The sequence below is a fragment of the Paroedura picta genome, chromosome 7, assembly GCF_049243985.1.
Source record: "Paroedura picta isolate Pp20150507F chromosome 7, Ppicta_v3.0, whole genome shotgun sequence".
Lineage (NCBI taxonomy): Eukaryota > Metazoa > Chordata > Lepidosauria > Squamata > Gekkonidae > Paroedura > Paroedura picta.
Window position 1 is genome coordinate 115,966,877 of NC_135375.1, and position 13,119 is coordinate 115,979,995.

The 13,119-nt window shown below is 48.0% G+C and overlaps 1 protein-coding gene across 1 annotated transcript in view; it reads left to right on the forward strand.

The window, feature by feature from the left end:
- Positions 1-488: 488 nt before the first annotated feature.
- Positions 489-13,119, forward strand: part of KRI1 (KRI1 homolog) — a 32,209-nt gene continuing 19,578 nt past the window's right edge. Inside the window, exons 1-9 of the mRNA XM_077346135.1 lie at positions 489-621; positions 761-840; positions 934-1,012; positions 1,347-1,449; positions 3,776-3,824; positions 3,973-4,007; positions 6,443-6,542; positions 7,051-7,128; positions 7,996-8,108. Coding sequence (XP_077202250.1) covers positions 537-621; positions 761-840; positions 934-1,012; positions 1,347-1,449; positions 3,776-3,824; positions 3,973-4,007; positions 6,443-6,542; positions 7,051-7,128; positions 7,996-8,108 — 722 coding nt within the window. The 5' untranslated portion in view covers positions 489-536. The remainder of the gene's footprint in view (positions 622-760; positions 841-933; positions 1,013-1,346; positions 1,450-3,775; positions 3,825-3,972; positions 4,008-6,442; positions 6,543-7,050; positions 7,129-7,995; positions 8,109-13,119) is intronic.

The window sequence follows — 13,119 nt, forward strand, 5'->3', positions numbered from 1 at the left end:
CCCCCCCCCCCGGGCGCGCGGAAGGTGCCCCACGGAGGCCGCGGCGGCTCCAGCTGAAGGGAGCTGCGAAAGACACGCTCCGCCTGCCACGCGGCCCGTCCCAGGACGCTAAACCGGCCCTGATGGCCCAGCCCAGCCCAGCCCTAACCGGGGGCCGCTTTGCACTTCCTCCCGCGGAGACAAGCGGCCGGGGGCCTTTCCTCCTGCCCGCGAGTCGCAGGGAGAAACAGGGAGGCGGGGTGCCATCCCCAGGTCGGGAGCCCTTAGGGAGGGGAGGGGAGGGGCCGCGTCCTCCCGGAGAAGGGGCTTCGCAGCCCGGCAGGGACCCCAAAAGGCGCCCCTCCTGCGCCCAGGGCAGCCAGCCAGGCAGCCAGGCAGGCGTCGCCTTTTCGGGGCCCTCCTCCGGAAGTCCGGGCCGTTGATTGGCGGCGCCCGTGCCTCCCTGGGCCTCGTGATTGGCTCGTGGGGCGGAAGTGCGGCCGCCGTCGGTTTCCCCCTCCGGTTGAGCCGGAAGGCGACGGTGGGGTCGGGCGGATATGGCTGCGCCGGCGGAGCTGCGGGTCAACGCGGCCTTTGCGGAGCGCTACGGCCGGTACCGGCGGCGGGAGGAGCTGCAGCGCCGTGAGTGGGAGTGGGAGTGGGAGTGGGAGTGGGAGTGGGAGTGGGGCGCCGTGAGTGGAGGCGGGGTCTCGCCCGCCCGCCTGCCTGCCTGCCTGCCTGCCTGCCTGCCTGACTGACTGCCGCCTTTTCCCGTCCGCAGTGCAGGACCGCTACGGGGACGCGGCCGACGGCGCGGAGTCAAGCTCGGAGTCGGACGTCGAAGCGGGAGCGGCGAGCAGGGTGAGTCTAGGCGGGGTCACTGGACACCCAGTAGACACCGCGAGGTATCTGCTGAAGTATCTCCGTCGCTCTCGTCTCTCCGCTTCCTTGCAGGCCTCCGACGGCGCCTTCTACCGCACGCTGTCCTGGCTGAAGAGCAAGCCCCGCCGGCATGAGGGCGGGCCCCCAGAAGGTACTCGGCCGGGGTGGGGTGGGGGTCCCCTGTGTGGCCGCGCTTCTCCCGTCAGTTGGGTCCACCAGAGCAGAGAGAAAGGCGCCAGGAGCACCTTCATGGCTTTGGATTAGGGGAAGCGAACAGCGACCCACGGGGGTGCCCTTTTGCCCCCTCCCCAAGGAGGTTAGCCTTGAAGTTGCTCCTGTCGCCTTCCTCCTCGATGCTCATTATGCTGCATCAGGGTCTCTCAGAATCAATAATGGCTTCCACGTTGTTCCCACCTCATTCTTCTTACGGGCCCTGCTCTTTGGGGTGTTGCTGTTGGGTCCCCCATGTCTGGCTTTGTCCTCAGGGCCCTCATCAGGAAGTGAGGATGAGAAACCACGCTCAAAGAAGAAAGAGAAGCCCATGTACCTGAAGGACTATGAGAGGAAGGTCATCTTGGAGAAGGAAGGGTAAGACATGACCTGTCTGGTTGGCTGCCCCTTGGAGTCCAGTGCTCTCTCCTTTACTGGTTTTTTTGAACTTCGAAATGTTGGGTGTCTTAGCTTTTGGTAATTGTTCCTTTCAACATGTGAAGGTGTAGCCTGAAATTGTTCCGTCTTTGCAGCTAACAATTGATTTGAGTGGATGTGTGAAGGTTGTCCTCTCCATTACCATGCTTTTTCTCTCCCCAGCTTTCTGTACATATGTACATATCTTTATTACGGCCATAGACCAGCAAAGTCAAAATTGGCAATTTCGCAGTTACAAAAATTAAAATAGCCAACAACATGGATTTACTCATAAAATAACAATATATAAAACAGCTTAGACCATAGATCTGCTAAAATATAAATTAAAACTGGTTGATAATACAGGAAATTGTTCTAATCAGTTAAGTTTTAGTCAACTTCCGCTGAATTTTCATAGCTATAGCAATGCTATAGGTGATAGAACAATTTGTATCTGTGAGGAGCAAGGAGGTATAAAATTGTGCTGAACGCCCTGGGACTCCATGAAACCATGGTGTAATAAAAATGGAACGTATATGTTCAGTTGTTTCTATTTGACCAGAGCCACAGGGGCACTTCCTTTCACCATAAGGAATTTTCTTGTATCTCCCTTCAAGTACAGCTGAGGCAAGGGCAATGCAGCGAGCTAAAGTAAACCCCTCTGGTGACTAAGTACCTCAAAATTTGCTAAATAAGCTTTCTGTAATGGTCTCCCTCACATTCCTGGCTGATGTTCTCCATCCATGAATACCAACAAGAGTTAAGGTAGTGATTTGCCTGTGATTCAGATACATACTGTCTGTTTATTGTTTGTACATAGTAGTAGACAAATAAAGGAGCCGTATAATGGGAGGGAAGCTATATTCTTTGCATCAGATTGTGTACCGCTGGGGGCAATTTCAGTCTCAAATGCACCTGCAGGAGGAGGAAACATCATTTTCATGTCTTATAAGAGAGCAATGATGGTGGTGATTTAAGTGGTATGAGGCATACACAAATGGTGCTTTATACTGATTGTCCATCAAACAGCATTGTCTGCTTAGACTAGCAGTAGCTCTGCAGGGTCTTTAACTGGAGGTGCCAGGAGTTGAACCAGGGATCTTCTGCATGCCAAGGAGATGAGATTCACCGAGATTCACCCCAGTCCATTACAAACCATGTGGGAATGCTGATAATATGGTTTCTGTTGTTTGTATGCTTAAACTTAATGTGTACACTGTATTTTGTCACCAGGGCTTTTTGTGCAGTATTTGGAATTCTCTTGAATGGGGAAAATATTCAGTATCATGAGAAAAGGAACAGGGCAAGCAAGCACCATTTAGTTCAGATTTACAAATACATCTGTAGAGGACTGTTGGGGTTCAGAGCCTTACAATTCATTGGATTTTGTATGATTAACAGGGTAGCACAGGAACTTACTCTTACAGGGGAAAACGATATTTTTCTTAAATGTGAGGAGAAAATGATACATTGTAAATGGAAAAACAATAGGAATCTATCTGTATATTACAGCCTCTTCAAATATTCACAGAGTTGGCATAAATCATAACAAACCACCCCTCGCATTCATTCATTCATTCATGTAATTTATAATACTGCTCCTCACAATGACATCTTGGGGTGGTGTTAAAGGGCAACTGTAACTTAGAGTTGCTAAAATGGGAGCTTATATGCAGATTTCTGAAGATGAAACACAAATATTTTGGCCACCTCATGAGAAGGAAGGACTCCCTGGAGAAGAGCCTAATGCTGGGAGCGATTGAGGGCAAAAGAAGAAGGGGACAACAGAACGAGGTGGCTAGATGGAGTCACTCAAGCAGTTGGTGCAAACTGAAATGGACTTCAGGGAATGGTAGAGGATAGGAAGGCCTGGAGGATCATTGTCCATGGGGTCGCGATGGGTTGGACACAACTTCGCACCTAACAACAACAATGCAGATTTAAATTTTGTCTCAGTAGAAGCTGGGAATGGATTGTTGGCAGGTGGGGGTGGGGCGTAGTGGGCTATCTTGTAGTTGTTATTTTACCACCATCTTGGTTTTGTATGGGTATTGTTTTATCAGGGTTTTTAGATTTTATGTAAACTGCCATGAACCGGTTGAGTCTGGGAGTAGTGGCCTAAACATTTTAATATAAATTAATAAATCTTGTGGCACCTTACAGACTAAAATATTGCATCATCAGCTTCTGTGGCCTACCTCTGGCTTCACTGGAATAAAATGCTGAAGTCTCATGTGCCTCTCTGAGGGGATCAACTAACACCGTAATCATCTATGTCTCTTTGCAGCAAATATGTGGATGAAGACGAAGATGAAGTAGCAGTCAAGCATCAGTTGGTGAGACAGAGGGGGATTTAGGGCAAGGGGCTTTCATGGTGTGAAGAGGCTCTACTTGCATTGAACAGAGATTGAACTGTAGAAGAGAAATCAACGGCTTTTGGTAGTATGCGCTGTTCATCTTTTTCCTTCCCCTCCCATTTCTCAGAGCTACATTGAAGAACAGAAACAGCTAAAGCAGAGGTAAGCTTCAGGGAGGGAGATGCCTTGGGATTTGGGCCTGTACATGTGCTTCCTCTAGAATCATAGAATAATTTTATTTATTTATTTATTATATTTATATACCGCCCTCCCCGGAGGCTCAGGGCGGTTCAAACGTAAAGGTAAAGGCATCCCCTGTGCAAGCACCGGGTCATGTCTGACCCTTGGGGTGACGCCCTCTAGCGTTTTCATGGCAGACTCAATACGGGGTGGTTTGCCAGTGCCTTCCCCAGTCATTACCGTTTACCCCCCAGCAAGCTGAGTACTCATTTTACCGACCTCGGAAGGATGGAAGGCTGAGTCAACCTTGAGCCGGCTGCTGGGATTGAACTCCCAGCCTCATGGTCAGAGCTTCAGACAGCATGTTGTCTGCCTTACCACCCTGTGCCACAAGAGGCTGTAAAGGAACCCTAGGATGGGGAAATGGGAAGAAACCAAACAGCCGTGGCTCCTGAAGGCCACGACCTTTGGCTTGGCGGAGATGGTAAAATGCCAGCCTCGCTACCGTTGTGATCTGGGCTTCCATTGTAGGGGAAGCGTCCAGAATCACGCCTAGGTTCCTGGCAGAGACAGCCGTAGAGAGCTGTACACCATCCAGGGCAGGCAGGCACGCTTCCTCACATCGGCCCTTCCTACCCAGCCACAGGACCTCCGTCTTTGAAGGATTGAGCTTCAGGGACCTCACGGGTCATCTAGTCCAATCTCCTGCACTATGCTAGAAGAGGACACACATAGAACACTCATGAAGCTGCCTTATAATACATTCAGTATTTTCAGTAAATATACCAGTCAGTATTTTTCAGTAAATATACCAGTCAGCAATGGCTCTCCAGGATCTCAGGCTGAGGTCTTTGAAATCACCTCCTACTTCATCCTTTTAACTGGAGATGCCGGGGATTGAACCTGAGACCTTCTGGGACCAATTTGGTGCAGTGGTTAAGAGCAGTAGCCTCTAATCTGACAAACCGGGCTTGATTCCCCACTCCTCCTTCACATGCACCCTGCTGGGTGACTTTAGGCCAGTCACAGTTCTTGCAGAACTCTCTAGGCCCCACCTCACTCACAGGGTTTCTATTTTGATGAGTGGGAAGAAGAAGAGTTGGTGTTTATATGCCACTTTTTTATAAGCTGCTTTTGAGACTCCTTCAGGTAGCGAAAAGTGGGGTACAAAAAACGTTTTCTCTTCTGCATGCCAAGCAGATGCTCTTCCAATGGGCCACAGCCCCTTCCCAGAGATAAATGGGAGACAGTCACCTCCATATCCTTGGCTGTATATTTTCTTCCACTGTTAACTTCTAAAAATAAAGGCCCAGGGTTCAAGCCTATTTAGTATCTCATGCCTCTTCCTGTTTCTCTGCCCTATCATTCTGCCTTCATTAGACTCACCAAGGCAGCTAACAATTTAAAGTACACATAAAACCACCTTTGAAAACCATTAAAGTTGCCCCCCCCCACAAACATGCATCATTAAACTACATTGGAAACAGTTAAAACACAGAAAGAACGACAAAAATGAAAGAAGGAAGGAATGCTAAAGAGAACAACCTTTGCTTCCTGGAGCATAGCTGGCCTGGCAGGCACCTCCTCACCTCTCTAGTGATTTCAAAATATTTGAATGTTGCCTTTCCACCCAACTTGGGTCCTTTAACCATCACTACATGTTTTAAAATTTAAATGAATATATAGAGTATCTTGAATGATTAATAAAACATGGACATGAACAAGTAGGATGGCCACTGAAAGTTAGTAAAGGAGTTTAACAAAACAACAAAGTCTTCACCTGTGGATGTGATAGAGTGGGTCTGAAGAATCACCTGGGGAGGGATTTCCATTTTTTTTGTGTCATCAGTGAGGAGACCCTGTCTTGGATGCTCACCTGTCCAGCCACAGATTGTAGAGGTGCCTGAAGCAGGGCCTCTAAATTATGGCTGGCTTGATTCGGTAGGTTGATGAGTGAGCAGGCAGGCCTTAAAGGTTCTTGGCCCCAAGCTGTGAAGTAGGGTTGTGCGCTTCAGTGGCCAAAGCTGCCGCCGAAGTGTACAACCCTGGTGTAAAAGTCACCAATGCCCTGAATAGGTTCCATAAACAAATAGGGAGGCAGGGCATGGGGAACAAGACTGAAGTAATGGAGTTCCTATAGTCCACTCTAGTCAGCATTCCTCTCTGGGCTGCTTTCTCAGTTCCTCTGTTCTTACTCTCTTGCTTCCTGAAACCAATTTCCCTGTTAAAGAGCTTGGAATCTGTAAGTCTAGGGTTCTGCCTACAGCCAGACATGTAAGCTTTATGCAATCACTTTGTGTACGTTCTGCCTGCAGAGCAAGTGGGGTTGTAACCCATAATAAGGATACTGTAACATCCCTTGATGAGAAGAAACTTTGATGGTAAAACCAATGATTTGTTCTAACTCAACCCTCCAGCTTCCAGAAGTTTCTGGCTGATAGTGATGAAGAAGAACAAGGCAAAGTAGGCAGCTCCCCAGACCTGCTGCGCAGACGTGCCAAGAGCAAGGAGGAGAAGGTGGGTGAGGAAGCTTTTGGAATGGTGCCTGCCTTTTTGGCCTCTTCCCTATCCAACAGAGGGTGAAATTTATGGAGCCTATTTGGCAGCTTGGGCAACACCCCACAGCCGGCTGGCCTGCTGCGCGATCTTGCGCCTGGCTTCTGGGGGCAAGTGCTCCAGGGGCTTACCCTATCTGGGTGCACCCAGCTTTGCTGGGCATGGCCGGATTGGCCCGTGAAGCTGGAAGCGATGTCTGGACACTTCCTTTGGCGTGCGCCTCTGGCAAGCAAGAGCCTTTTATAGCACAAAGGCCTACTTAGCAGAGGGTGGAGCTAGCAATCACCTCCTGAGATAACACTTCCTCCTTCTCCCAGCAACTCTAAGTACCCATTCTGTGTCAGATGCCGTGGCTAAAATTACTGGGGGGGGGGGGGTTGTTCCTAATTTAAATGAAAGTAACCATGGTCAGTTGTGTTGGGGTGAGGGTGAGAGATGTCGGCATAATCTGATTCCTCTTCCACTTCAGGAGCATGAAAAGGCAGATTATATCAGCTGGCTGAAAGGTCAAGGGGAATCACAAGCAGAGGAGGCCCTTCAGGATCTGGTGAGTGAGGAGCCAGAGGGGTGGCCAGCGGTATCCTGCAATCCGGTTCTGGCCAATTGCTGCTGACTGCAGGGCACGTTCTAGCCATGGAGCCATTCTGGTTTCTGGATGGTGGGAAGCCTGTGTCTGCATCTTATCCAGGGCAGCCAGGGATTGGGATTTTTTATTTATTTTATTAGATTCTTTTGAGTTGCCACTCACCCAAAAGATCTGATGGTGACTTACAATATTAAAACTAATAACAGCATAAAAACCCCATACCACTACTGAAATACCCCAAATGTGTAATTACCCTATGAAGGCTAACCTAAATTCTGCCCTGCAGAAACAGAACAAGTCCAGCAGAGCCCTGCGTCATCTGAGAGTGCCTTCTACAGGGCATGGGCTGCAGCTGAGAAGGTCCTTCCCCCTCAGCTGTTCTGGGGCCAGGCCCCTGAAAAAGTGCAGGGATACAGAGGGTTGAAACAGGAGGGGTGGTCCTCTGCATATGAGGGTCCTAGACCAACACTTTGAATTGGATCTGGAGGCTCAAAGGAAGTTGACTGACCGACTTCATCCCTGCTGTTATCCATCTGGCTATTCTGATCTCTGCCTCCACCATGGAAGGGAATGGAAATATGGCTATTGAAGTAGGGTACCATTGACCTTCCTGAACTGCTGGATCCATGGGGGTGGAGGGGGAGACCGTTGAGTTCACAAGCCTTGTTCCCCACAAAAATGTCTATTGCTTATTTGGGATAAAAGTGTCACTGGTCTGTGGAGTCTGTTTGGTTGTTTAATGGGAGATTGTGGCTCATGGCCTCACAGTGGTTGGGGGGCTTTGGTTGAGTGACCTTCAGGCTTAAGTCTGCATCTGTCTTCTTCCAGGTGCCACTTAGAGAATACTGGAATGACCCCAAACTGGATGAAAAGGAGCGCTTCTTGCGAGATTACATTCTGAATGAAGGCTACAAGGAAGCAGAAGAAGGAGAGGAGGAAAGGTGAGGGGGTATGTCTCTGTCTCTTAGAAACTGGGAGACAAAAAAAACATCTAAAGTAAACAGGCTGCTGGCATGGGTCTCTCTCAAGTGTACGTACTCAAGATCAAATAATGGCATTTAATAACCTCTGAACATACCTTTACACTTTTTGTGTCTACAAGCAAGGTTTTAACAATCTTGCCATGTTTGATGGGGTGGCAGTTTGGTGGTTCATGGGACAGTTCTCTTTAATGGTTTCGATTGCATGGTGCTGCTACTTCTTGCATGCAAGAGTCGGGGGGGGGGGTGAGTTGTATAACAACAAGCAGCCGGTCAGGGAGAAGGAGAAAGTGAAGGCACAGGAGCTACTGGTGAGTGCTGCTTTCTTTCTTACACTGTGAGGGCAGTGTATGAGAGTATATAGGTTGCCGGAGAGTGGGGGCTGTTTCAGTGTTGTTGATTTGTTCCTTGCCTGGGTGGTAGAGGATTGCAGCTAATTGCATTTTTGCTAAGGGCAAAATGCACAAAGGCCCATCCCTCTCTGCTGGGATGGGCCTTTGTGCTATGAAAGACTCTTCCTTGCCAGAAGCAAAATACAAAATCTAAAAGAATCCTGGCTTGTGGATCAAGCCAGAAGGCTCTGTAAGTGATCCAGAGCTTGCAGAAGGGTCAGCTTCCTGCAATGGATCAAAGTGGCTTAGCTGGCGATGGACCTGAAGCTGGGACAGTGTCACCTCAAGGTAACTTTAAATACACCAAGCTCCTGGAGGAGAAGTTATAGAAGATAGAAGAACATCTGTCCACACTTTATTCTAAAAAGTAGGATGAAGAGTTCTTAGCCCTCATGAGCCCTTTCTGGGGGGCAGTTGTAAGAGGTTTAAATTCAAAAGAATTTTCAGCTAAACATCCAGAAGTTGTTCCTGACAGAGTGGTTCCTCAGTAGAACAGGCTTCCTCAGGAAGTGGTGGGTTCTCCTTCTTTTAAGCAGAGGCTGGATAGCCATCTGACAGCAATGCTGATTTTATGAACTTAGGCGGTGAGTGGGTGGGCAGGAAGAGAAGTGCCAGTGTTTGTCTCTTGTGGCCCTTCCTTGCATGCCCGGGGAATTGCTGATCGCCACTGTGGGATGGTAGGTGAATTTTCTCCAGGCCAGGCTGAATTCTGGAGATTCTTGGTGTGTGTGTGTGTGGGGGGGGGGGTCACTTGGGGATGAAATTGGGGCCCCTGTGGGTGGGCAGGTAGTTTTGAGTTACTGCATTGTGCAGGAGGTTGGACTAGATGACTTTGGATGTCCTTTCCAGTAGTATGATTCTATGACTGAAACCACAAGGGAAACTGCTCCATGCAAGCAGTGTGAGGCTTACCCCCCATAGACACCAATAAGACTTGTGATTGTAAAATTAGATTTTTTAAAATTAGTTTGCATTGAGATGTGAGCTACGTGTTGAAATCCCAGTACTGAATGGCTACAGCAAACATTGCAACTCGATATTCATCGTAGATTCAAACAGAATCACATTAGATATGGCAAATGCCACAAGAATAACCAGGAGAAAGGTCCAGAAAGGATGCAGTGTGGTTTAGCAACTAGAGTGTCGGAGTAGGGCAGGGGTGGCCAAACAGAGGCGATGGGAGAGCGCTGTACGCCACTTCTGTTTCCAGTGAAGAGGTAGAGTATGTGCTGTGAAATAAATATAAAAGGTGGAAGGCGACGAAAGAAAGATTGGGTGGTTGGGTGCTGGGATTTCCCTGCACTAACTGGCATCGGCTCCTGGTTCTCAAGCAAATCCATGTCTTTGCCCATCTGGAAAGAGACTGAATGTAAGGTCTTCTCCCTTTCTTGGTCGCTGCCTCCTCCACCCCATTCTTCGACCCAACAACTAGACTTGACAACATAGTAACAAGTCCCATCACTTTGTATCAATGAGCAGGCCTCCCGGAGATCTGCCTCTTGACCCCATTGGCTGCTCCAAGGAGGCTTTGTTGTGACAGCCAATCATAGCAGCAGCCTTGAGGAATGACCTGGGTTATCCTCAGGAGACACAGAGGAGGGCAGAGACAGGTAGAATCCTCAAGATCTCCAGATATTCTGTCTGGCTTTGAGCCTCTGTTGAATTAAGCTAGGGGTGAAACGACACCTCCCACGGCCAGCTGCTGATCAGCCATGAACCAGGCCAGGGAAGCCGTTTGAACCCTGGGGTTTCTTGATGACCCTGGAAGGGTTTCCCCAATGGGTGAGAATGAATTAATCACAGAATTATTGAAACAGAGTTCAAAGGGACCTCCAGAGTCATCTAACCCCCGCCCCCCTTCACAGTGCAGGAAATTCACAACTACTTGCCCACTCACAGTGATCCCAATTCCATGTCCAGACGATGCCCCACAATAAAAACAAAAACAGAATTCCTGGCCAGTCTGGTCTGGAGGAAATTTGCCTTCTGACTCCAAAGTCCCTGGGGATGCAAGATAGGGGCACAAGTGTTACGCCAAATACGTGTCTGTAAGGACACGTGTCTAAATTTAGTTGTGGGTAATCAGCTAGTAGAGCCAGCAAGAGGCAGCGTGGCGTAACGTGGGACCTTGTATTGCACAGTTTACTGGGTAATTATGTCACTGAGATAGAACCAAGGCAGACAATGATCTAAACATGGAAGGACTTTATTAACATACACTAATTAGACAAAAGACAACACATGCACACTCTAGCATAGAAATGTACATTCCTAGCCACTAGCACACAAGGAAAAGACTTATAGGGGAGGAACCTATACTAAGGGTTGATTGCAAGTGATATCTACCTGTCTTCTGGGTGAAGCAGAGTTCCGGAGGTCCAGGGAAGCAATTTGGGGTGACGGATGAGGGACCAAGAGGAGCGTCGGATAGAGTTTCTGTAGCCTGGAAACTGACTGTGGCTGTGGGGGCCCAATATTTAAAGGAAACTGGCCTGAGGTTACAGGGGGGTTATCTTACCTTGTCCAGGGCTTGGACAAAGAGTTTGATGGCCAGTAACGACTGTAGCCCCCCCTTCAAGGATCGCTGCCTTGTTGTGGCAAGGGGGCTTGCGTAGTTCAGTGAAGCTATGAGCTATGCCGTGCAGGGCCACCCAAGACGGACAGGTCATAGCTGAGAGCTCTGACAAAAGGTGATCCACTGGAGAAGGAAATGGCAAACCACTCCAGTATCTTTGCCATGAAAACTCTATGGACAGTTCCAATAGGCATAACGATATGACGCTGGAAGATGAGCCCCTCAGGTCGGAAGGTGTCCAATATGCTACTGGGGATGAGCAGACGGCTAGTACGAGTAGCGCCAGAATGAATGAAGCGGCTGGGCCAAAGCCGAAAGGACGCTCAGTTGTGGAAGTAACTGGTGGCGAAAAGACAGTCCGATGCTGTAAAGATTTTTATTCCATAGGAACCTGGAACGTCAGATCCATGAATCAAGGCAAGCTGGACGTGGTTAAACAAGAAATGAGAAGACTGAACATCGACATTTTAGGAATCAGTGAACTAAAATGGACAGGAATGGGTGAATTTAATTCAGATGACCATCAGGTATACTACTGTGGACAAGAATCTCGCAGAAGAAATGGAGTAGCCTTCATAATCAATAAGAGAGTAGGAAAAGCAGTCTTGGGATACAATCCCCAAAATGACAGAATGATCTCAGTTCGAATCCAAGGCAAACCATTCAACATCACAGTAATCCAGGTCTACGCCCCAACCACTGCTGCTGAAGAGGATGAAGTTGATCAGTTCTATGAAGCCCTACAACACCTTCTAGAAGCAACGCCCAAAAATGATGTGCTTATCATCATGGGGGATTGGAATGCTAAAGTAGGAAGCCAAAAGATAACCGGGATAACAGGCAAGTTTGGCCTTGGAGTACAAAATGAAGCAGGGCACAGGCTGGTAGAATTTTGTCTAGAGAATACAATGGTCATAGCAAACACTCTTTTCCAGCAACCCAAGAGACGACTCTACACATGGACATCACCAGACGGTCAACACAGAAATCAGATTGACTATGTGCTCTGCAGCCAAAGATGGAAAAGTTCTATCCAGTCAATAAAAACAAGACCAGGAGCTGATTGTGGTTCAGATCATGAGCTTCTTGTTGCAAAATTTAAGCTTAAATTGAAGAAAGTAGGGCAAAGCACTAGGCCACTCAGGTATGAACTAAATCATATCCCCGACGAATACACAGTGGAGGTGACAAATAGATTTAAGGAATTGGATCTGATAGACAGAGTGCCTGAAGAACTATGGACGGAGGTTCGTAACATTGTACAAGAGGTAGCAACTAAAACCATCCCAAAGAAAAAGAAATGCAAGAAATCAAAATGGCTGTCTGAGAAAGCTTTACAAATAGCTAAGGAGAGAAGGGAAGTGAAAGGCAAGGGAGAAAGAGAAAGATACACCCAATTGAATGCAGAATTCCAGAGAAAAGCTAGAAGAGATAAGAATGCCTTCTTAAATGAACAGTGCAAGCAAATAGAAGAAAACAATAGAATGGGGAGGACCAGAGATCTTTTCAAGAAAATTGGAGATATGAAGAGAACGTTTCATGCAAAGATGGGTATGATAAGGGACCAAAATGGTAGGGACCTCACAGAAGCAGAAGAGATCAAACAAAGGTGGCAAAATTATACAGAAGAACTATACAAGAGCGAGCTTAACATCCCTGATGACCACAATGGGGTAGTTACTGACCTGGAGCCAGACATCCTGGAATGTGAAGTCAAATGGGCCTTAGGAAGTCTGAGCAACAATAAAGCTAGTGGTAGTGACAGCATTCCAGTTGAACTATTCAAAATCTTAAAGGACGATGCAGTAAAAGTGCTACACTCAATATGCCAGCAAATTTGGAAAACTCAACAATGGCCACAGGATTAGAAAAGGTCAGTTTACATTCCAATCCCAAAGAAGGGCAATGCCAAAGAATGTTCAAACTACCGCACCATTGCACTAATTTCTCATGCTAGCAAAGTTATGCTCAAAATCCTACAAGCTAGGCTCCAGCAATATGTGGA